The sequence below is a fragment of the Parasteatoda tepidariorum genome, chromosome 12, assembly GCF_982258835.1.
Source record: "Parasteatoda tepidariorum strain Cologne lab strain chromosome 12, Ptep-v5.0, whole genome shotgun sequence".
Lineage (NCBI taxonomy): Eukaryota > Metazoa > Arthropoda > Arachnida > Araneae > Theridiidae > Parasteatoda > Parasteatoda tepidariorum.
This window is the reverse complement of record NC_141766.1, coordinates 22,096,129-22,123,319: the sequence shown is the minus strand read 5'-3', so window position 1 is coordinate 22,123,319 and position 27,191 is coordinate 22,096,129. Positions and strand designations below refer to the sequence as shown.

General features: G+C 29.5%; 1 protein-coding gene across 1 annotated transcript in view; it reads right to left on the bottom strand.

The window, feature by feature from the left end:
* The window catches only part of LOC107455913 (uncharacterized), a 101,404-nt gene extending 78,169 nt beyond the window's left edge, over positions 1–23,235 (bottom strand). Inside the window, exons 1-2 of the mRNA XM_071188249.2 lie at positions 23,130–23,235; positions 12,389–13,123 (exon numbers count right to left, since the gene is read on the bottom strand). Coding sequence (XP_071044350.1) covers positions 12,389–13,004 — 616 coding nt within the window. The 5' untranslated portion in view covers positions 13,005–13,123; positions 23,130–23,235. The remainder of the gene's footprint in view (positions 1–12,388; positions 13,124–23,129) is intronic.
* Between the last annotated feature and the right edge of the window lie 3,956 nt (positions 23,236–27,191).

The window sequence follows — 27,191 nt, the reverse complement described above, 5'->3', positions numbered from 1 at the left end:
AAAAAAAAAAAATAAGTCTCATCATTTCTTCTAATCTTTGTTAAAATTACAAAAAAAAATAATAATGATAGTGAACTTGTATGTGCTGCACATTCTAAGAATATGTTATTCGGTTCGATTTTTTGCCTTACTAGTTAGAACTGTAAGAAAATGTAATTAAGATAAATCAAAGTTAAATTGATTGGAAGTAAAATTTAAAAAAGATTTCATGTCGAATAAAAGTTTATTTAAATAAAACTAATTCATTTGCATGTAAAATGTTGAAAATGTTTTTCAATACTTAGCAATACATCCCAATACATACAATCTACCTGTTATATATGAAGGAATTTTTTTTTAATCATCTGTTTAATCGTCTAAACCTAAGATATTTAATTTTATTTCAAAATTATTTTTAATAGGCTAATTCTGTTGAGAAAAAAAAATATTCACCTCTCTTGAGACAAAAAAAAAAAAACTATTCATCGTGCAGAATATTACGGTGCGGTAAAAGACGAGCAACGCCAGTTTTCCTTTGCGATGTCGGATAACTGGAGTCACCCTTCAACACGTAAGCACGCTTAGCATCATTTAAGAATAGGTCATTTAAAAAAACGTAAAAAGTGGTAGCATGATAATTTGCTTATTAGCAATTCATTTGAAGAAAAAAGAATTCCGTTTCAAAGTAGAAACAAAAGAAAATTTGGGCAAAAAGTAATGAACCCGACACAGTAAAGTAACCAAAGTAGTCAATCCAATCACACCAGTTGACCTGTGAATGTTGAATTACCGGAGAAGTATCAAAGTAAAATAAAATGAAAATTAGGCCAAAAGTAATCGATCAACAATGTAAACAAACGGTAAATCAGCAAAAATTGAATAATATAAAATGCTCTCAACGCTAACACTCCATTATACTCCCTCTAAAATCAAAATATATAAAGCCTTCCTCTTACATATATTAGGTAAAAAATATGCTTTATTATCTCTTCTCTGTATTATTACATTTTTATAAAAAAAGTTATTCGGAATTTGTATGTGTTGCATGTTTTTAGAATGTGCTATTGGGTTCAGATTTTTGCCTAATTTGTTAGAACTGTAAAAGCAAAATTGATTACCGTAAATCAAAGTTTATTTTTAAAATATAATTTAAAGAGGATCTCATATCGAAAAAAAATTTGTATTTAAATTAAATGTGTGCATTTTAATAAAAATTTTTTAAAAAATTATATGACAACACAAAGTAAATTCCAAGATTAAAAAAAAATCTACCTGCTTTTTGCGAAGGAATATTTTTTTTATCATTTGTTTAATTGTTTCGCAATTATTTATCTATGTCAAAAATATTTCATTTTATATCAAAACTATTTTTAATCAGCTAATTCTGCTAATAAAAAGCTTCACGACTGCTGCGACAAAAAAAGACTAAACATCGTGCAGAACTTTACGATGTAGCAAAAGAGGGATGACTCCGGTTTTCTCTAGGATCTCGGATAACCGGAGTCAACCATCAATACGCAAGCACGCTTAGCATCATTTAAGAATAGGGCATTTAAAAAAAACGTAAAAAGTGGTAGCACGATCATTTGCTTATTAGCAGTTCATTTGAAAAAAAAAATAATTCAGTTTCAAAATAAAAACAAATGAAAATTAGGTTAAAAGTAATAAATCCACAGTAAAGTTATCAAAGTAAACAATCTAATCACACCAGTTGACTCGAGAAAGTCGGATAACCAGAACTGTTTCAAAATAAAACAAATTGAAAATTGAGCCAAAAGTAATCAATCCACAAAGTAACCAAACGGTAAATCAGCAAAAAATGAATAATATAAAATGCTCTAAAAGCCAATACTCCGTTATACTGCATTTAAAATCAAAATATATAAAGTCTGCCTCTTATACTAATTAGGTAAAAACATGTTTTATCGCCTCTACAAAATTTAATTATTTTTCTTATTAAAAAAAAATAATGATTGCGAACTAGTGTGTGTTGCATGCTCTTAGAATATGCTATTGGGTTCAGATTTTTGCTTAATTAGTTAGAGCTGCAAAAAAAAATTTGTTTAGCATAAATCAATTAATTTGGACAATATAATTTAAAGAGGATTTTACGTCGCAAAAAAAGTTTATTTAAATTAAATGTATGCATTTTGATAAATATTTTTAAAAAAATATTTGACTCTACATACCGAATTCCAAGATTTAAAAGCAATCTACCTGCTAGTATGTTATGTTGTTGTTTTATCGCCTCTACAAAATTTAATTATTTTTCTTATTAAAAAAAAATAATGATTGCGAACTAGTGTGTGTTGCATGCTCTTAGAATATGCTATTGGGTTCAGATTTTTGCTTAATTAGTTAGAGCTGCAAAAAAAAATTTGTTTAGCATAAATCAATTAATTTGGACAATATAATTTAAAGAGGATTTTACGTCGCAAAAAAAGTTTATTTAAATTAAATGTATGCATTTTGATAAATATTTTTAAAAAAATATTTGACTCTACATACCGAATTCCAAGATTTAAAAGCAATCTACCTGCTAGTTATGTCAGAAATTTTTTTTGTATTTGTTTAATTACTCTACAATTTTGTAATAAAATAAAAAATATTTATTTTTATTTGAAAAATATTTTTTATCAGCTAATTCTATTGAAAACATCTTAACCGCAGTTGCGACAAAGAAAGACTATACATCTGTCAGATCTTAGCGGTATAAAAAAAGATGGCGCATTCTTGCTTTTCCGACGTTTTCGGATAAGCAGAGTGAACCATCAAGATCCTACGACGTGGCATAATTTAAATATAAGCCATTCTCAAAACACGTAAAAAGTGGTAGCAGAATTATTTACTTATAAGCAGTTCATTCGAAGAAAAAAAATCCATTTCAAAAAGAAACAAAAGGAAAATTAAGCCAAAAGTAATCAATCAACAAAGTAATCAACCGGTAAATCAGCAGAAACTGAATAATATAAAATGCTCTCAACGCCAACACTCCATTATACTGTATTTAAAATCATAATACATAAAGCCTGCCTCTTATACTCATTAGGTAAAAAATAAGTCTCATCACTTCTTCTAAGTTTTATTATTTTTTTTTAACACGTTCACGCCGGAGTGACCCACCGGTGGGTCACGCTAGATTGTCTCATCTTGGCAGCGCACTGGAGTAAAAACTGGTAACAATAAATTTCATTTTTTAGTTTCTTTCCGGGAATAATAAAAATTTATAACTACCAATTGTATTTAACGGATGCAATTTTTATATTGAATTGCTTCTTCGCCGTGATAAATTTCCTTACAGTGAATTGTTATTGTTGAGAAAAGATTAACTCCGTCCGAATATTATCTAATATTGAAATAGTTCTTCTACCAATATTTTCTCTTTTCCCGTACCAGTATTTTCACTTTGCCCGGCGTGAACGTGTTAAATAAGGATTGGGAGCGTGTGTGTGTTGCATGTTCATAGAATGTGCTATTGAGTTCAGATTTTTGCCTAATTATTAATAACTGTAAAAAAAAAAATTTCTTTAGCATAAATCAATATCAATTTGGACTATATCATTTAAAAGGAATTTTACGTCGTAAAAAAAGTTTATTTGGATGAAATATATGCATTTTGATAAAGACCTTTAAAAAAATGTGTTTAAAAATATTTTTAAAAAAATATTTGACAATACATAGCGTTTTCCAAGATTTAAAAAACAATCTACCTGGCAGTTATGTCAGAAAAAAAAATTTTTTTTTTACTATTTGTTTAATTACTTTACAATTTTGTAACAAAATCAAAAATATTTAATTTTATTTTAAAATTATTTTTTATCAGCTAATTCTATTGAAAACATCTACACAGCAGTTGGGACACCGAAAGACTATTCATCTTTTAGAACTTAGGGGTATGGAAAAATATGGTTTACTTTTGCTTTTCCGAGGTTTTTGGATAAGCGTAGTGAACCATCAATACCCAACCACTTTTGGCATCATTCAAGAATGAGCCATCGTCAAAACACGGGAAAAGTGTTATCAGAATTCTTTACTTATAAGCAGTTCATTCGAAGAAAAAAATCCATTTCAAAATGAAACAAAAGAAAAATTAAGCCAAGAGTAATCAAACAACAAAGTAATCAAAGGGTAAATCAGCAAAACATGAATAATATAAAATGCTCTCAAAGCCTACACTCCATTATACTGCATTTAAAATCAAAATATATAAAGCCTGCCTCTTATATTTATTAGGTAAAAAATAAGTCTAATCATCTCTTTTAAATTTTGTTAATTTTTTTATTAAAAAATAATTATTGGAACTTGCGTGAGTTGCATGTTCTTAGAATATGCTATTGGGTTCAAATTTTTTCCTAATTAGCTAGAACTGTAAAAAAAATTTATTAGCATAAATCAAAGTCAATTTGGAAAATATAATTTAAAGAGGATTTTATGTCCAAAAAAAATTTTCCTAATTAAATGTATGCATTTTTGATAAAAAATTTTTGAAAAAATACTTGACAATACATAGCAAATTCCAAGATTTAAAAAACAATCTACCTGCTTGTTAAGGCAGGAAAAAAAATTATTATTTTATTATTTGTTAATATACTTTACAATTTTGTATCTGAATCAAAAATATTTAATTTTATTTGAAAATTATTTTTTATCAGCTAATTCTATTGAAAACATCTACACAGCAGTTGGGACACCGAAAGACTATTCATCTTTTAGAACTTAGGGGTATGGAAAAATATGGTTTACTTTTGCTTTTCCGAGGTTTTTGGATAAGCGTAGTGAACCATCAATACCCAACCACTTTTGGCATCATTCAAGAATGAGCCATCGTCAAAACACGGGAAAAGTGTTATCAGAATTCTTTACTTATAAGCAGTTCATTCGAAGAAAAAAATCCATTTCAAAATGAAACAAAAGAAAAATTAAGCCAAGAGTAATCAAACAACAAAGTAATCAAAGGGTAAATCAGCAAAACATGAATAATATAAAATGCTCTCAAAGCCTACACTCCATTATACTGCATTTAAAATCAAAATATATAAAGCCTGCCTCTTATATTTATTAGGTAAAAAATAAGTCTAATCATCTCTTTTAAATTTTGTTAATTTTTTTATTAAAAAATAATTATTGGAACTTGCGTGAGTTGCATGTTCTTAGAATATGCTATTGGGTTCAAATTTTTTCCTAATTAGCTAGAACTGTAAAAAAAATTTATTAGCATAAATCAAAGTCAATTTGGAAAATATAATTTAAAGAGGATTTTATGTCCAAAAAAAATTTTCCTAATTAAATGTATGCATTTTTGATAAAAAATTTTTGAAAAAATACTTGACAATACATAGCAAATTCCAAGATTTAAAAAACAATCTACCTGCTTGTTAAGGCAGGAAAAAAAATTATTATTTTATTATTTGTTAATATACTTTACAATTTTGTATCTGAATCAAAAATATTTAATTTTATTTGAAAATTATTTTTTACCATATAATTCTATTAAAAAAAATCATCGCAATTGCAACAAAGAAAGACTATACATCTGTCAGATCTTTGCGGTATAGAAAAAAAAATGGTGTACACCAGCTTCCCCGAGGTCTTCGGATAAGCGGAGTGACCCATCGATACACTACCACGTTCAACATCACTTAACCCCTTGGGGACGGGTGATTCAGAAAAGCATTCGTACAAAATCAGAATCAAGATGCAATTAAATAAAAAACGGTAACTTAAATGTAGTCGTTACTAATTTGACAGACTTACTTTGCTTTTATTTCAATTATTGTTAGTTTAACCATATATATAATCAATGTTAATTCAAAGTATAACTAAGTAGTTTTATTTTGAACAAAGTAATGGTGAATTAAATAAATCAAAAAATTATAACTCCGCCTACAAATAAACTGCTAAAGAAATACTTTGATTACCAGTTTTATCTTCTTAATCTGATTGATACGGTTTTTTGCTGTCACGTATTTGTGACAGTCGGCGCGAAAGGGTTAAAGATAAGCCATTATCAAAATACGTGAAAAGTGGTAGCACAATCAGCTTATCTTCAGTGGTAGCACAATCACAATCAGTACTTATCAGCAGTTCAATCCATGAAAAAAGAATCCAGTTTCCAAATGAAAGAAAATTAAAGTAATCAATCAACAAAATAACCTAATGATAAATCAGGAAAAAAATAAATAATATAAAATGCTCTCACCACCTACGGTATATTATACACCAATTAAAATGCATAAAACCCACATCTATCACTTATTAGGAGTGGTAATATATGTATGTTTTAAAGCGTAGTTAATCTTTTTGGGACAGGCAATTCATAAATGCAGTAGTTTGGAATCAGAATCAGGATAGTAAAAAATAAAAAGTGGTAGCTTAAGTTTGGGCATTGCTAATTTGACAGTCTTATTTATTATTTCACTTTAAATCTAACGCAACCACTCCCTGTGTGTTGGAATTGTAACTATACAGTTTTTAATTAGAACTAAGTTGTGGTGAATTAAATAAAGCAAACTATTATTACCACGCGCACAAATAAACTGCTATATAAATAATTTGGCTACCAGTTTTATCTTTTTTACCCTGATTAGCGATACTCTGAGAATGCATTTATGACTCACCCGTCTCGAAGAGGTTAAGCTACGTAAAAAATTTTAATCTTCTTTCATTTAAAAATATTCATTATAAACATTGTTTTTAAAATTATTAATGCATTCTAATGTGCATAAATTATTCTTTTATGTTTAGATTAATTTTCGTAACAAAACATCTTCCATATATATACCCTCCAACTTATGAAGATTTTGAAAATAATTCTTTCTAGTGGTAGCGAACCAAAGTAGAAATTTGTAAAGCAAATGGATCTCTCATGAAACTTTTATCAGAACTTAAGAATCTAGCCATATGGCCTGCACTTTTATAAGTAATAGTGGACAAGTTACGCTAAAATTAATTTTTTTTAAATATTAAGACATTAATTTTGCTACCGTCTGAAAAGAAGATTTCTGAAACTACGGAAATTCCGTAGCAGTTGGAGGGTATATATATATATATATATATATATATATATATATATATATATATATATATATATATATATATATATATATATATATATATATATATATATATATATATATATATATATATATATATATATATATATATATATATATATAATAATAATAATAATAATGTAAAAAGTTTTGGGGAAACATGCAAAAAAATATATATATATCTAAAGATTTTTTAAAGATTTGGTAATTACCTACCAACTTTTATACTTTTCAAAAAGCCATTGAGATTGTAGATTTATGTTTCGTTAACCCGCTTTGTCCAGAATTCATAAATTGAAACGATACAAAAAGTGGTTTTATGGAAAAAGTGGTATAATATATTATCAAAATTAATTGGTTTTTCTACTGTTAAGGCATTCAAAAAGTCTTTGATAGATCAAAAAGTACTTATTCTTTAGAATTCTAGATCTAATCAGAAATAACAAAATCATTGCGGTATCTGAGAATCCTTTAATTCACCCAGATATATATGAAACTACTGAAAAAAGTTTCCCACCACAATGAATGTCTTTGAAAAAAGGAACTGTCCTAAATATATGACGCTGGGCGTTAACCGGTTAAACACTATTATAGGCATAGCAAGCCTATTGTATATATGTGTAAATTATTCAAATGTAGTGGTAGTCAAAATTATATTACACTGTATTTATTCAATGAAGAATAAAATGTTACTCTATAAATTTTGCCACCACATTAAATATAAAAATAAAATCTTTCAGACCGGAACAGCTGGCAAGTTTGTATTTAACCTCTTCGAGGCTGGAGAATATGTATATATCCTTACGATAGCAACAATCAGGGTGATCAAAATATAAAACTGCATACCTGCCAACTTCTAATCCTTTCGAGTAGGATTTTCCCCAGTGGTAGTAATACGGAATTTAAATGGCAATTTTAGGCAGAAACATACAATATATTTTCAAGAAGCTTATGCAGACTGCCACGACTCTCATATGTGGTGGTTATCTTAGCATCAGCCCCGCCAGGGACCCCAAATAATTCATTTGAGTGGGAATAAATAATAAATCGCCGAAGCGCAAATGAATGGTTAAAGTTGGGATTCAGTAACATTTACTGAGTGAAAATTAAAATAAAGTAGAGGGATTAAACAGACAAATTTAAGAGTGAGAAGAGGTTTTTGTGGCAGACTGCCTCGCCTCCCCCAGAGGTATTACCCCCGAGCTTCTCAGGTGCGCAGTAGCCACATAGCCTCAGAGGAAAGGAAAAAATGCATGATAATAAATGCGCAAGAATATATACAAGTATTTACAACTATTTACAAAATTTACGGGGCAAAACTCCATCGGATAGGAAAAAGGCTGCTGCCGGGCTATATTTTATACTGTCTTTGATGAGCTCAAAATCAAAGCTTTTAAAGTAGTTCCATGTATCACAAGAGAGTGCATCTCTGAAGAAACTTGCACATAGCTCAGCTATATGCCAGAGATGCCAACTTGCTCCGGACACCAAATATATATTTTCAAGTGGTAGTTTATCAATTGTGATTCTTGGTTTAATAAATTCAATTTAGTAGGTTTTTATCCACCACTATTTCTAAATAATTCGTTGGCTTATATAATTCAGCACTCTATACAGAGATGCCAACTTGCTCCGGACAACAAATATATATTTTAAAGTGGTAGTTTATAATTTATCATTCTTGATTTAAAAAATTCAATTTAGTAGATTTTCATCCACCACTATTCTTAAATAATTCGAAGCCTTATATGTATCACCACTTTATTGTACTTATGTCATGCTATACCTCTTAAAAAGCAAGCAAAAATAGTCAAATATTTGCAAAATTTACTTTGTAGTTATTTACCGCTTTTTTAATTATTTCGGCGCGTCCGGAGCAGTTGGCATCTCTGCTCTATAGTGCTTATGTTATGCTTGCTTTGCTATGCCTTTTAAAAAGCAAAAGAAAATAATCAAATCATTGAAAAATTTACTTTGTAGTTATTTACCGTTTTTTAAAATTATTTTGGAGTGTTCGGAGCAGTTGGCATCTCTGATATGCCATACCTGCCAACTTTTACGCATTTGGCGTAAAATTTTATTTTTATATTTAAAGTGGTAGTAAATATATACCATATTTTCATTTATAAACTTTATTTTTAAATGATTTTGATCACCACTATTCTTAAAAAAATTAAGCATATATATTAATATGCGTTGATATCATGGTTCTCAGCAGATGTTTCTTCAAATACAACGTACTTTTCTGCTTACAATTGAAATTTTAATTCCATGTTACTACCACTGGGAAAAATCATAATGGAAGGGATTAAAAGTTGGCAGGTATGGATATGCTCTTCTATTTTGTTGTGCTACCACACTATTACATATTAATATATATGCTTAATTATTTAAACAAATAGTGGTAGTCGAAAAGATTATAAATTAAGTTTATAAATGCAAGGTATATATAAAAATCATACATTTTACTACCACTTTAAAGATAGAAATAAAATTTTACGCCAAATGCGTAAAAGTTGGCAGGTATGAAACTGGTAGGTAAAGTATTTCCTTAGAAGTTCATATGTGGGAGGGGTAATAATAGTGAAATTTATTTAATTTACCACTACTTAGTTCAAAATAAAAATTTTATAGTTTCCCTTTTGTAGCGCAGGTTGGTTAGACACAGCCAATAAATCTCTGATTAAGTAAATCTACAATTCTTAAGTTATTAATTAACTTGTAGATGAAGTGAAGCAAAAGCAAGTTTTCTAAATTATCCGTCTCCTTGTTAAGATTCCTCTTTTTTTAATTTGTTTTTTTTTATCTTGTTACTAATTTTTTAAATACATTTATGACTCACCCGTCTCGAAGGGGATTTTAATTTTACATAAATTGGTTACAACATTTATCTTCTCTGTAGGACGTAGGTAATTGTGAAAGGGGAAAAAATATTTATTACACTTAACCCTTTGCACTCGGTGTTCACCGCAACCACTAAAAATTTACAAAACGAAACTCATGGATTGCACACTTGTCATACAGAGAAACCAACTACTCCGGACACGCCAAAATAATTAAAAACGGTAAATAACTGCAAACTAAAATTTTCAAATATTTGACTATTTTTGCTTGCTTTTTAAAAGGTATAGCATGGCATACCTACTATAAAGTGGTGAACTATATATGACTGTGAATTATTTAGAAATAGTGGTGGATAAAATTTATAGGTGACAGTGGTAACTTTGAGTACAAAAGATTAACAAAACTAGGGATATAATTCACAATTAGCTGTAATTAGCATTATTGTTTCCAATTTTTGAGAAATTTCTATTGTAAATAAATTAGTGATATTCACAAATATAAATTTCCAATCTAGTCTTGTGATACAAACTGGGCCCCTATCAACGCCTCCTGTAACTGAAAGCCTCAAACGGTTTTTTATAGGTAGTCCGATCAGACCACTATGAAGGTGAACCAGTATACAAAAGAGCCATTTAATAGGAAATCCATTAAAAATTAGGAAAATCCATTAAAAATTAGAATTAATTAGTGGTAGCAAATATATGTCTAAAAGTTTGTTTAACTTATGAATATTACTAATTTGTCTTATTTACTTGTCAACCACTACAGATTAAATTTTTAAATATACATGATACACTTCTCTCAATTACTATTACATACCTGCCAACTTTTAATCCCTTCCATTTTCCTTTTTCCCAGTGGTATTAAAATGAAATTAAAACTTCAATTTTAAGCAAACGAATACGTTGTATTTGAGAAAACTTAAGTTGACAACCATGATAACAACGCATATTAATATATGTGCTTCATTTTTTTAAGAATAGTGGTGATCAAAATCATTTAAAAATTAAGTTTATAAAAGAAAAAATTTTGTATATTTACTACCACTTTAAATATGAAAGTAAAATCTTCCGGAAAATCCGGAAGAGTTGGCAGGCATGCTATTAAAATTCCATTTTGCCCCCCAAACTTTATTTTTGTCATGTATGTTTCTTATTCTAATTTCAGGATGAATGGGAAAAGGACCGTAAGGCCTCAGGCGCCCAGTTTCATTACAACGAGCGAAAGAAAACTTTTAAAATAGAATTTAGGTTCATGTGCACAACTGGTTCGGTTTTTAAATAATCTTCACAGAATACTTATAAAATCCCGTGTGGAGGCTTTCCGATGTAGGTCATGATGTGTTAACAGATCCTTTATTGCAACCATTATGATGTGCTAACACATAGCAACTTTTCTGAAAATGTCCTCATTTGCCCGACTATTGTTTTTGAAAGCGAATGTGGAAGTAGAACAATATAAATAAACTTTAAAAAATTTTATTTATTATTCAACTCCTAATATTTCTTTTTCGTATGATAAGAAGAATAACAATCACCTTTGTGTAATGGTACACCACAAGTTTTTCAAATATATCAGGTTTCGCAAAATTATAATAAATTGGTAGTAAATAGTAAAACTTGAAAAGTATGGAATATTACGCCCATTTTTTAAAATAGTTACCACGAGACTATTTTAAAAAGCTTGACCACGAAAACACGAGTTAACTCGTGACCGGTCAGCAATGTGTTAACAGATTGCAAGCTTTCGCTGTAATCAGCAGTCGTTGTGTTGCAAATATAAATTTTGAAGTATGACAAGCGTCTAAACAAATAAATAAATTAATTAAAAGTGGTACGTACTACATAAAAGTAATATCGAGATACCACTAAATAAAGTTATCACTAAACATTAAGAGGCTTAGCATTTAAAATGGTAGAATATTTACTAACGGCCCCAGACGCCCAGATATATTTTGATGATGATGGTAAAATATTTTGGATGGTAAAATATTTTGATTTTATGAGAAGCACCCTTCTAGTGTCAAGTACATAATCGTGAATATAACTCACTATTATCATAATGATTAACATGTGTATGAATATAATTCACATTTAGCTGTAGTTAGCATTACTGATCCCATTTTCTTAGAAGTTTCGATTGTAAATTAAATTGTGATTTTTAAAAATATTAATTTTGAAATATGACGAACGTCTAAATTAATGAACAATTAAAATAAAGGTGGTACGTACTACATAAAAGTGATATCTGGATATCACTACATAAAGTTGTCACAAAACAATAAGATGCTCAGCATTTAAAAAGGTAGAAAATATATAGGTGACAATGATACCTGAGAAGCACCCTTCAATTGCAAATGGTTAACATAAGTATGAATATAATTAGCATAATTAGCACTTTATGAGAAGTACCTCCTTCAAATTAATTAATGATTTTCAAAAATACGAATTTCAAAATATGGCAAACATTTGAATGAATAAATAATGCAAATAAAAATGGTACGTACTACATACCAGATGTGATTGTAAGATCCTGAATAGAAGGTATAGGTACGCGCATTCCTTTTGCCAGCTGAGAAGTTAAATGACGGATAAATTCCTCGTTATTCCCATTCAAAGGTGCTGAGGTTTCAAGAGTAAGATGGAATTTTCTTCGGAAATTCGAGTCTTCTTTTTTGGTTTGGGCACTTCGACGAAATCTAGAAATTCCTATTCTTTTCGACTTTTCTTTCAGATTAGTTTGAGAAAAATTCGATACCAAGACTTTTCGATACGTGGAACTTTCACTTTTTTCTAAATGGATTTTTCTTGTTGATTTCTTTACTCTAGCTTTTTCGGTACTTTTGAAATCTGATGTATTATCAATCATGGATTTCAGAGTTAGTTTCTTATTGATTTCCACTGGCAAAAACGACAAAGAGAATAATTCTCTACATTCTCGAGAAATTTTGATTTTATTGTGAATAGATAAATTTTGAGTTTTCAAAGTGTAATGTGTGTTTTTAAGGTTTGTCAATTTAGTATATTTAGTGATTGAGTCTTCATTGAGATAATTTTTGATTAGTGATGCACTTTTTTGAGACGATCGGGATGGTAGGTATTCTTCGAAGTAAAACCAACGATTTTTCATACCTTTCCCGTTGAATAGAAGCTTCAACGCCTTTTCCAAAAATCCATCTATATTTTAATCTTTTCATATGTAGGCGTTAGCAAATTACAATTTGAGTAAAGCTGGAACTATTCTTATTCCTGAAAAAAGAAAATATATATGCATTAACAATATATATAAAAGCATTAAATTTAAAAAAAGTACACGAAAGCAAATAAAACTAAGTACTCAACTTATTATTTTAGTTACATCATCATATATTTCTTTACTGAAACAATTTTCATCTAAAGTGCATATCTGCGTTAGTGTGAAAAACTTATTATTTTAGTTACATCAGCATATATTTCTTTACTGAAACAATTTTCATCTAAAGTGCATATCTGCGTTAGTGTGAAAAACTTATTATTTTAGTTACATCAGCATATATTTCTTTACTGAAACAATTTTCATCAAAAGTCCATGCCTGCGTTAATGAGTATAACTTATTATTTTAGTTACATCAGCATATATTTCTTTACTGAAACTATTTTCATCTAAAGTGCATATCTGCGTTAATGTGCATAACTTATTATTTTAGTTACATCAGCATATATTTCTTTACTGAAACCATTTTCATCTAGAGTGAATATCTGCGTTAATGAGCATAACTTATTATTTTAGTTACATCAGCATATATTTCTTTACTGAAACCATTTTCATCTGGAGTGCATATTTGTGACATGTTAACCAATTTTGGACCTCTATTGCAAAAACGCACCACTTTGCTATGATGGGAAAAGTGTCTATATAAAAAAATTTAACTATTTATGCTTAAACGAATTTGATAACTTTTAAAATTGGTTCCCACTTTAGTTTAAAACAAATTTAATTGCAGATCTCAGTAAAAATATCTTTTATCATTCATAAAATAAGGTAAATAAGACTGTCTGGTCTTTCCAAGATGATCAAGTGTAAAATAATTGAATTACCAGAATTTAACTTTTTGAAAAAGATTAAGGGAACATGGACCTTAAATGGGGTAAAATGAAAGAAGATAAAATTTAGCAGTAATTTATGCTAAACCATCATAGATATTTTGTCTTGTTAGCTAAAAAATGTATAGATCAAAATACATATGACTTATTTTTCAGTCAAATATACAATTTATGACAAATTTATGGAAACACTCCCTTACTAACTCTATGTAAACCATCTTTATTTTGGCAGTTCATTTTTTGTTAAAGATTTTACATAGAAAAACTGTTGGCATAAATTGACAATACCACAATGTATTTTTAAAGCTAGAAATGTCTTTTCTATAGCTTTGCAACATTTGTGGACGGATTAATTCACCAATTTTGGGAACAAATACTAATTTTAAAAATGATAAATGTAGCAATTCAATATTTTTTCATTTATTTCATAAAATTAAATAACTCTTCGATGAATTTATAAAACTGATATTATTTTGACATATAACTGACATTATTCGATAGCGATTTCAGTTTAAGCTAAAAATGGTAAATAATAATAAAAAAATCCATAGTTTTCAATCATAAATTTCCTATCACTATTTTTTAATACAGTTATTCTCACAAACGGATTCACGAGTTCTCCTTCAACTGCAAACAGATTAAATAAAACTGATTCAGTATTTTTCTTTTCTATTAAATATATGTTATGCTTTAGCTTTCTCTTAAAATAAGAACATTATCAAACTCAATGACATATGTTTTGATCATATCAAATAAAATTTCTACACAAAAATGCTACCTAGTTCCAATTTTCTTTCAGAGTCATGTAAGTCCATAAGAACCATACCAATATGAATGGAAAAAGGGATTTAATGCAAAATGCATTTGAATAACTTTCTTTTTAATGGATTTTTTGGCGATAGCTTAAACTTTATTAGTTTTTCTACATGTAAAAAGGAATTCGAAAATCGGGTAATCTTCTTAACTTAAGTGCTTTTTTTAGTGCTACCGACTTTGAGACATTATTTCTAAGTACATTTTTACCTTAGACTGTTATGATTTCAGCTTTATCTATCATTTTCAATTATTTTATTTTGTTTACTCGAAGCCTTATTTGTTACTTGAAAAAAAATTAATGAAAAAAAATGAAATACAAATGTGTGAATACAAAATAATCATTGGAATCTTTATCAAAAATTTTCAAACACAGTTAATTTTAAACTATATATGATTGAATTTTAAAATATGGTGATTTCTTGTCTATATGGTAACTTTAAATGAGTTAAATGAGTAAAGTTGATTTTGAGTTAAGTATAATTTAAATATTTTTTAAAGATTTTTTTTTAACAGAAAGGCTTTTTTCATTTAACCCATTCTTTTTCTGATTTTCTCTCATTTTCGACGCAAAATAAGGTTCTTTTAATTACTGTAAATAAATATATGTTCTATCCTAAATTAGAAAATGCAAAATATTTTTATCAGCAGGCAGTTTTTTGTTTGATCAACTGGTGGTGAAATATGTGATGTCCCGTCCACCAATCTCCAGTTTTCCTTGCAATGCACCCAAGTTTTATCTTAAGAAAATTCGCTGTGATTGCATACTTATTAATTCTATTACTTTTAGGTGTTTAAGAGAAATATCTGCTTGAAGTACTTATTGAAATTACGTGATAAATATTTTTGAAAATAATTTTCCAACCTGACTATTAAAACAGTTTTACAATCAGCCTTGAGCATCAGAGAGTAGTGATTACTTTTATCACAAGAACTAAAACAATTTATTAGAGATTGTATTTTTGGACTAATAAAGTGAAATTATAGAAAGTTCGAAATTTTTTATTTCAATTCAAGCTGGAAAATCCCAGTGCTAAAATTGCGAAGAAATCGGTACTAGTTGCGCCATCTCTTAGCAATATTCAGAAATACAAAAATAATCGCAGGATTTAAAGAGACGTGCAAGTAGCGACGAATTCAATTTAATGGTGCAATTTATCTCTTTGTCACATGGCGTGCGACGAAGAGAAGGGTTAATTCTCCTCAAAAAAAGGTTATTTAAAAAATGCTATTTATTTTTAAAGTTAAAAATAATTTAATTTATTGCTTAACCCTTTCGCGCCGACTGTCACAAATACGTGACAGCAAAAAACCGTATCAATCAGGGTAAGAAAATAAAACTGGTAATCAAAGTATTTCCTTAGCAGTTTATTTGTAGGCGGAGTTATAATTTTTTGATTTATTTAATTCACCATTACTTTGTTCAAAATAAAACTATTTAGTTATACTTTGAATTAACATTGATTATATATATGATTAAACTAACAATAATTAAAATAAAAGCAAAGTAAGTCTGTCAAATTAGTAACGACTACATTTAAGTTACCGTTTTTTACTTAATTGCAACTTGATTCTGATTTTGTACGAATGCTTTTCTGAATCACCCGTCCCCAAGGGGTTAATAAATTTTTTGCTATAATAGCGTAACCACAGCACTGTGCAGCAATTTAAAACAGGTAGATAATTTGCTCCTAAACTAAATTGTTCTCGGGCTGTCCTTCTCTGAATTGCATCAAAGCCTCCACACGGTTTCCTATAGGTAGTCCGATCAGACTACTATGTAGGTAAACCGGTTTACGATAGAGCCAGATAATAGAAAATCGGGCAAAAATATGAAAGTGGTAGCAAATATTTGAATAAAAATATGTTTAATTTATGAATGAAATTAATTGTTTCTCTTATTTACTTGTCAAATACTACAGATTCAATCCTCAAATATAATTGATAAATTTCTCTTAAATACTATTAAAATATAAATTGAGTTCATGCGCACAACTGGTTCGCTTTTTAAATAGTTTACGCAGACTACTTCTTAAAAAATGTGTGGAAGCTTTCTAATGTAGGAGGTGATGATTGTACTCTCTGTAAATTGTTAGTGATAATTTGAGTATTATTTTATAAATATCTATCTATCTATCTATCTATCTCTCTCTCTATATATATATATACATATATATATATATATATATATATATATATATATATATATATATATATATATATATATATATATATATATATATATATATATATATATATACATATATACAGTGGCGTACGCAGAATTTTTTCAAGGGGGGGGGGGTTCATAATTTTCAGAAATTACTAAAAGAAATTCGAGTATGTAATAAAGCTCTATTACTTCCCTAATTTAGACAGCTAGACAATTTTGACTTTTTATTTCGACAACATTGTTTAGTTAAATTTTGTTTTTATTTTTTAAGTTTAAGAATATAATTTTTTTTATAATAAGAGGTAAAATATTTTATTTTTATTAAAAAGTAGGAATAAATCAAGCCAGAAAAAACTACTTATACTGTAACAGCTACCTAAATAATAACCATATAAATGTGAATATTCCATAGAAAACCAATGAATTTAGCTAAAAAATGACTTACCAACAAATAGGGAATTAAACCAGTATACAAACACGCTAAAAATTTATTGATTTATACTGTAATATCCAAACGACGGGGTTTTTTTGCAAGTTCGTTTAAAATGTCTTCGACAGCTGGGGTAAATTTTCTATGAATGCTTAAGAGCGCCAATCCATTCATTCTATTATTTCCCGTTGAGTTGCGTAAATAAGTCTTCAAACGGCGCAAAGTGGAAAAGGATCTTTCGTTTGCACTCGTTGAAACAGGTAGAACGACCAATATTTCTAGGAGTTTGAAAATGTTTGGTGTTATATCTTTATTGCACATTCCAAGAGCATCCGCCGCAGTTTTTGGAACACTACCTCCGTCTTCACTAATCCTTTTTAATCTTTTATACCAGAGTTTTAGTTCAGACTTAAGGCTTTCTTTACAGGTATCCAAATCTCCAGCGTAAAATTCCACTAATGCTTCAAAAACCTTTATGTTTGAAGGTTGGCAAATGAAAGGATCGGCAAGTAGAAGACACTGAAATCCTTTCAAAATATCACGATGCGATACAAATCTTAAGTTTAATTGTGTTATAAAATTTTCTATAAATGGAATAAAAACACTAACTCTGAAATATGTTTCCGGTGTCGATGAGGGAAAATTATCGCGATTTTTCTGTCTTCCTGTTATTCTAGGGATTTGCATGGAAGTGGAAGATCCAATGCTTATTAGCATAAGAAAAGAAGAGCTGAATATTTCAGAGAATGTTTCAGTGGCATTTTCACGCATTAATTTTAGATCTTTAATGACATCTTCTGCAAGACTCACTGCCTCTATCAAATCTATGCTTGTTTTTTGTAGGTATCTACAGAGATGGATTGTTATGGTGAAAACTTTGTAAATGCACAAAAGAGATATTGCGAACTGGCAATTAGATACTGGGCACAGTAAAGAATTAGCCTGGGTAGCTGGCTCCTTATCCTTCCATTCTGATATTTTTTATAGTGTTTCGGCGATAGGCTCGAAAAGCGGTTACTGAGCTACACACGCACCACACACCACCACAGCGGTTACTGAGTCGTATCTTTCCATCCAACGGGTTGCACATAGCTGTTTAATTTTCTCCCTCTTAGAGCTGGTTTCCATCTCCTCTATTGCTGAAGATAGGACATACTGTCTTTTTGGCGTATTTAAAAAGTCGTATAATGTTTTAATTGTCCCTAAGCAATTTCTAATGCCAGTTATTTCGCATGCATTTGATACAGCCAAATTGAGGCTGTGAGAAGAGCAATGTACATAGAGTGCTGATGGGGCAATACTTCTTACGTGGGCTTGTACACCATTAATTTTTCCACTCATTGATGCAGCACCATCGTACCCCTGTCAACGTAACTTTTTTGTATCAACTTTCATAGACTGTAATTGGTCTAATATTGTTGTTGCTATTGCTTTTCCGGTTAAGTCATGCACCGGAATGAATTGCAAAAACTGTTCGGTGATGTTAAAATTTTCTTTATCGACATATCGAACGCATAACGATAATTGCTCTATACCTGCAATATCAGTTGTTTCATCTGCAAGAATGGAAAAGCAAGTTTCATCATTAATCTTGCTGACTAGTTTCTGCAGGATTAAAATATTGCAAACCTCAATAACTTCGTTCTGAAATCGAGGACTGGTATACTGAGCATTTTTTCTGCTTGACTCTAAAATGTTCTTAAGAGTCGAATCGTTCTTACTCCGGAAACGAAGCAATGCCCGAAAATTTCCGTCGTTCTCTTCACCTGGTTGTTCAGCAATTATTCCCGAATCCTTATGTCCTCTTAGAGCGAGACCTTGATTTCCACAAAATAGGATGGTTTCAATGATTGGAGTAATGTTTTTTCTATTTTCTAATTTTCTTCTGCTTGCTGCACTGTCAACTTGTTCATCCACAGGTTTCATCTTTCCAAATAAAATATCGTTTAATGTCCCAGCAGTTTCGATCGATTTTTTGTGATAAAGACATTTCTCGTGTTCAGAAAATCGCTCTACAGTATTTTTCCAGTTGTCAAATTTTACATTGCACAGTTGGCCTAAAGGTTGCTTTCCAGAACCGGCACCACTTGGGGCGCAAAGTACACAAAATTTGCAAAAAGCACCACCCTTAACCTCTGAATATGCAAGCCATTTCCAGCGATAAAGCCATTTGTACTGAAATTTCAATTTTCTTTTTCCTTTTTCAGGAAAAGCAAATACTGGATTGGGTTCCCAAACATTTTTAAGTATATCCGGTTTTTTATCCTCGCATGTATTATCTTCTGAAAAAAGTCCAATGTCATATGGGTGGGAAGTAACACTTTGAGGGCCGCTTTCACATTCATCAGATTCTGTTACGCTAGAAACGTTTTCTTCAACGGAAGTATCACATTTCTGTTCAACAGAAAACTTACATTGGTACTAGATGCTGTCACCTCACTAATTTCAGGTCGTGATTTTTTCTCAAAGTAATTAAAAATTGTTAAATTCTTGCGTTTAGACATCCTAAAGGCCCAAGAACAGCAAAAATATATACATATATATTGGCACAGAAATATCCACTAAGCTACGATCTGAAAGTTTCGAGCTGGAATGAATAACTTCAACGAGCACAGAGTCTCCAAAACAAAACAGATTTAGAAACAAGCTCCGAAGGACAAGCGGCAGAGATAACTCTTAGTCTGACTAAAATCGAAAATAAATGTAACCCCCTTTCATATAATTTTTTTTAACCACATCTACAAAATTCTCGAATTGTCTCAAAGACGACAGAACGTCTAGGATTCCAGACCTCGCGAATGCCAGCCAGTCTCGAAAACTATCGCGACTGGCAGGTCAGAAAGGGAACCAGTGATCGGGGCTCGCCCGTAACAGTATCACGTGAATTTGGTTTCAAAAATACAACCCTATTATAGTAAATGTTTTATCAGTATTCTGAGAAATACCGTGAGAAAAAAAAGTAGGCATAAGGCAAATTAAAATAAATAGTCTTAAAAAATAATAACCCGCATAATTTCTACTAAAATTTTTATTTTTGTCTTATTATTTTGTATTATTTTGTAAATTCACTTTGTCTGAGCTCAAGGGGGGGGGGGGTTAAACCCCTGGACCTCCCCCTTGCGTACGCCCCTGCATATATATATATATATATATATATATATATATATATATATATATATATATATATATATATATATAAATATATATATATATATATACTAAACTATGTAATTTTAAATGGCAAAATGCAAAAATTTTAGGGATTACGGATATTTTCTGATTTATAAAATTTTCAAAAAATATCGTATTTTTAAATTTTCTTTAATCATTAGGTGACCCAGGTAAATAATTCTCCCCTGCACCCTTTTCAGCCCAATGTAGTCAGTCAGGCAACACTATTTCACCAAATGCTACAACCACTAGAAGTGTAAAACTGATTGCTTTTAAGCGTTTAGCGATCTCTATTCTTTAAACCCAACAAACACAGTTTGGAGAAAGCTGCTCATTTTATCTTTTGATTCCTTTTAGTTATTCAAGCAAAGTGGTTGAAACATTCATAAAAGCAACTCCACTGCCAGCTTACCTCAATGCTTAACCAAAACAGTGTTAAAATTCCAGATGAATGGGATAGGGGTCGCTTCGTGGCCCAGATGCCCAATAAAATCAAAACACTAGGACTAGGATTCTTTAAACCCAATACCAAAACAAGATACTAAGCTAGAAAAATCACCTGTGCCATCGGAAATGCGAATATTCAAAAAGATCTCAAGATTCCGATTCTATCGCAGCATATTCATAAATTAAATGCAGATTTCTTCGACAAAGCCGAATAGTGTGATGTAGCTATTTTAACCAGATGTTTAACTTCGAAAACCACAAAAAGATATGAAATACAGACCAATTACATCTGACGCCTCATATCGCAATCCTCAAAATAAAGGAAAGCTTTAACAAATTTCTTAATCACAGATCCACCTATAACATCAGTTTCAGCAACTACAATATTGAAAGCTCCATCAAGCGTTTCCCCACACTGACCATCAAGCAGCATCCAAAACTAAAGACACACATAGTTTAGAGCAAGCTGTTCGCTTTATTTTTATTATAATTATTTATTCAAGCAAAGTGCTTGAATCACCCTGACAGCTACCACATAGACTGCTAACCTCAATGAACTCATACTATGACAAATACTTCATGGTGAATGGGATAGGGACCGCTTTGCGGCCCAGGAGCCCAGATTAGAAAACAAAAAATCTTTAAACAACAAAGAGCTGAAGTATGTCGCCTCGCCTAGAATGAACAGTCTAGGGTAACACTTTCTAATGTCCTGCTGACTAAAAGCTTCAATTATTAAAATTTGTTATTCCAAGAAAAGTTAATAAACGATTATTACGACGTTTTTCAGATTGCAACTACACGTCATATCTTTTGCCTAATATGCTGAATTCGTCGGGAAAAAATTTTGAATCAATAATTAGTAAAAATTAATCAAAATATTCATATTTAACCTATTTAATCTTCAAGAATGACATTCAATTCGCGAAATTCCGATCAGTAAAGCAAAAGTAATTTTTGATGACATTTTCATCTTTCTCACACGGTACCTACTTAAGAATCTTCTTTTGCTAGAGCAAAGTGTCCCTTTTCTATTTCATTTGCATTCCAGTTATTTGATATTTTGTTTCTACTCCTAAATTTCAAGATGAATAGGATGAATTTTTGTTTGCGTCTATGCAAACTTCTCAATTACTAGCGAGTTTTCATAATTTCATAAAATACGTTTCATAATAGATGACCATTTAAAAGAGCAGGTAGAGTTACTTTAAAGATATTAGTTTTTATTTACGTTTATGCATACTTCCCAATCACAACGGAATTTTTGTAATTTATAAAATATTTTTTTAATGATCGAAAAATTTATGTACTACTAATTTTACAAGTTAGAAATCAAAGAATTCTGTCTACCGCTACGTATAAATATTTTAATCAGAGAAATGAAAGCTCAGATAGGCATGTGGTAATGAATTCAAATTTTCTTTTCTTCTTTATTTAAAATAAATTGGGTGCCTGGGCCGCGCAGCGGCCCCTAACCCGTACATCATGAAAAAAATTACAGTGTATTAAAACATTTTGTGTTATGCTACCTTATGGTGGCATATAAAATTCAATTCATTCAAATTTTCAGTCATGCCAACTTCCTCCACTTTGTTAAAAAAATTATTTTCTAGTGGTAACGAAGTTTAATTCTTTTTTAGTTTAGAATTTTTTATTATAAGTAACTTTTACACAACTGCGAATTAAAAATTGGAAGTATCACATCGAATGCAATTATATTGCAGTTTTCTTGTGGTGACATTTTTAAAAGGTGGGAGTAATTTTCCTTATTCTACAAGTTCTACCAATTTATTTAAACTTTAACTGAAAGCGGAGCAGTTGGAATATCCCTAAATTATTTTCAGATAGAAGATATATAGAAATGTCATTTGCTTTTGCTTTCCGTTCCACAGCAACTCTGAAAACTATTTTCAAAAATATGAAATGTTGGAGGGTTCTGTCCATGGATTAATAATCGATGTGTTTTCATTTTTTTCTTCTTTTTTCTAAAGAGAGAAAAAACCATTTCTAGGGAATGAAACAGATCTTTTAAAAAATGGCATTAATTAGTATTATTAACTCTTCTATTAAATTTGTAATATAGTATTCTCAGCTTCAAGCATTTCATAAAGAAAATAATAATGTATAAGAAAACTTACCCAACAACACAAATTTCCCACGTTATTTTTCTCAATCGGTTAACATTTAAAAGGCTTAAGTTAAACATCTGTTTACTAAAAAACTAGACCAAAAAGATATTTCTCCGTATTAGCACAAAAGTTGCCATGGTTACTGAAGAAATCAACAATACTGTTAGTTTACCAATATATGTTTCGATTTCTTGGACGGACTATTAAGCAAATAATTTGAATACAAGGGCAAAGTAATCATCAGCGATAAGCTGTATATCATTTCAAATCAAAAATTGATTCGTTTCAGCGTTTTGATAAAGTTTTGTTGCGGTTTATACTTAAATGCAACTTAAGGAAGTTTCGGAATTGGTTTTAAATTAAGTGTTACTAAATTTTAAAATAAGCTATAAACCGAGATAAGCCGTTGTTTAAAAAAATCGATCCGTGATCAAAAATGGTGAACAAGCTATCAGCATGAATTTTTTTTTAGTTTTTCTTTTTATTATTTCTATATTTTTTGCATATTGTAGTTTAATTTTAAATTTTATTTCTGTTTATCATAAATTTTAGGATTTGTTAAACTTCTTTTAATAAACACTTAAAACATTTAAATGACACCTTTGTAATAATTGTTCAAATAACAGTTGTGAAATGAACCAGGTAAAATTGTTTAATAGTTTTCTATACGTGAAAATGAATATTAAATGTCATTTTCCTTATTTGCAAAACACAATATTACATTTTTTTGTTCTAAATGTTTGAATTTTCTTGTAAATGATTTTTTTTTCAAATCTTATAATTTTGGGCTCTAGAAAATTCAACCTTTTAGTGTCTTGGTTTCAGAATTCCTAATACCTTAATAAAGGGTTGTTACTTTCTGGTAATTTATATATATATATATATATATATATATATATATATATATATATATATATATATATATATATATATATATATATATATATATATATATATATATTGTATGATTAACGACCAAAAAAATATCAATTTAACCCTGTCCGGTGTAGCGTAGGCAGTCTTGCAACATTAATTCAACAAATTACGCATTTGGCGTAAAAATTTTTTTCTATATTTAAAGTGTTTGTAAAATATTTGCTTTCTATCTGTCCCTGATATTTATAAACTTAATTTATAATCTTTTTGACCACCACTATTTTTAAAAAAATTAAGCATATACATAAATATGCAATACTGTAGTAGTGATTCGCTGAAGCCCTCTCAAAATACAACGCAGTGATGCCAACTTGCTCCGGACAGCAAATAAATATTTTAAAGTGGTAGTTTATCAATTTCGATTCTTCATACCTGCAGAGATGCCAACTACTCCGGACAGGACAAAATAATTAAAAAAACGGTACATAACTACAAAGTAAATTTTGCAAATATTTGACCATATTTGCTTGCTTTTTAACAGGTACAGCATGACATAAGTATTATAAAGTGGTGAGTTATGTAATCCTACTAATTATTTAAAAATAGTGGTGGATAAGAATCCACTAAATTGAATTCATTAAATCAAGAATCACAGTTGATAAACTACCACTTTAAAATATATATTTGCTGTCCGGAGCAAGTTGGCATCTCCGTACCTGCCAACTCTTCCGATTTTTCCGGAAGATTTTAATTTTGTATTTAAAGTGGTATCGAAACTCGTGTCATGTCATCAAATTTTTTGAATTATAATAATAATTATAAATCAGTTTGACCACCACTACGTTTAAATAATTACAACAAATATATAAAATCATACTAATCTTAACGATAGCGATTTTAACCTAGTCAAAATATAAATATATCTTTGAGTAAGGTTGTTTTTCGGTAATTTTTTTACTACCGCTTGGAAAATTCATTCTCAGAAAGAGTGAAAGTTAGCAGGTATCTTCTTGGTTTAATAAATTCAATTTAGTAGATTTTTATATACCACTATTTCTAAATAACTCGTAAGCTTATATAATTCTCCACTTTATAGTACAATGTTATGCTCTTCAAAATCAAGCAAAAATAGTCAAATATTTGCATAATTTTCTTAGTAGTTATTTACCGTTTTTTTAATTATTTTGGCGTGTCCGGAGCAGTTGGCATCTCTGACAATGTATGCTTCTGACTAAAATTGTCATTTAAATTCCATTTTACTACCACTGGGGGAAATGATCCTCGAAGGGATTAAAAGTTGGCAGGTATGCAAATGTTACAAACCACTTGAATTGTGAAACTAATTGCGTTTAAACGTTTAGCAACCTTTATTCTACATACTACAAAGAGCTAAAGTATGTCACTTCAATCAGAAAGCATTGTCTGAGATAGAACTTGATAATATGCTGCCAGATTGAAGTTTTCAATCGAAATTCGCTGTTTCGGAAAGGGCAAAGGAAAATGCAAATTAGGAACTTTAGAAATGTCTTTGCAATGTGGAAGTCGAATTTAAACAGTCTTAGTGGCCTAAGAAAATTAAACTATCTCGTTTTATTTTATTTCTGAAGTTTGTTTTATTTCACAACCTATCGTAAATGTTAAATTTTCTTTAACTATGAAATTATGTAAACGAAACAAGCAAAACGAAATTATCGAAAATCGAAATAGCGAACAAATAAACGAAATCGTTAACGCTAGATGATATTTCATTACTTTAAATAATACTAGTTCAAATATTACTACTTTTATTTCACGAAAGACTTTTTACACGATGACAAATTTTTGATTCTGCGATATATTCCAAATTTTCCTTTTGACTTAATTAGACAGCAACCAATTAAACCAATTTGAAAGGAAAAGAAAAAGACTAGCAACTCAGTTCCTTCATTTTTTGAAATTTGTCTTGGTTAAAAAATACAATTAGTAATCGTCAATATATATCAAGATTATAAACTTTACATTCTGATGTGAAATTATAATCACATTGAAATAACATTTTAATTGTATTCTTTTTTTCAAACAATCCTTTTTTTTTCTCACAAATAAATTCAATCAGAAATGCACCGCAAATAAGCGATACCATTACGTATATGCTACCTTCCCCTATTTTTAACCCCTTGAGGACGGTTGATTCAGAAAAGCATTCGTACAAAATCAGAATCAAGTTGTAATTAAGTAAAAAACGGTAACTTAAATGTAGTCGTTGCTAATTTGAAAGACTTACTTTGCTTTTACTTCAATTATTGTCAGTTTAATCATATATATATATATATAATCAATGTTAATTCAAAATATAACTAGTTTTGTTTTGAACAAAGTAATGTTGAATTAAATAAATCAAACAATTATAGCCCCGCCCACAAATAAACTGCTAAAGAATTACTTTAATTACCAGTTTTATCTTTTTGCCTGATTGATACGGTTTTATGCTGTCACGTATTTGTTAGGGTTAAAGTTAAGGTGGTAACCAAAATCATTTTTAATAAAATTTGTTAAAGCAAGAACTACATTAAATATAAAAATAAAATCTTCAGCATAACTAAACAGTTAACAAGTCACAATACGTAAGCAATATTAAAAATGCATAATAACTAATAAGTCCGTTCTCCTTGCCGTTTCGTGGTTTTCTTCTCCATGTAAAGCAAATGCGGGTTAGTTCCATCAGAAAGTCCTCGATAAAAGCAAATTTCTCTCAATGTTTTTCCATTGTCCTCTGAATTAGGTTCAAAACTACAAGGCTACGGAGTTGAACATTGGTAGTTGCTAACTCAAAATTGGGTCAGCTGTTCAACGATGATTATAAAATAAAATAAAATAAAATAAAAATTTTACTTGGATTAATTGTTATAAATCATTAGCACTTTAAATATGTTCAAGAAATTGAACTTCCGGGTTTTATTTAAAACCATTATATCGACTGGGAGAAAACTGAAAATCATATACTTCAGCAACTAAATTTGCCATAAATTCAATTGACCATATTTCAAATAATTTATAGCTTTTCAATCTCATTTTAAACTTTTTATAGGTTTAAAATCACTTTTTAAATAACCTATATTTTTTTTCAGAAATCACTTTTCAAACTAAATACTTCCACAAAAAAAATTACCTTTTATGTGATAAATTTAAAACTTATTCACGACTTTTGACCACAGA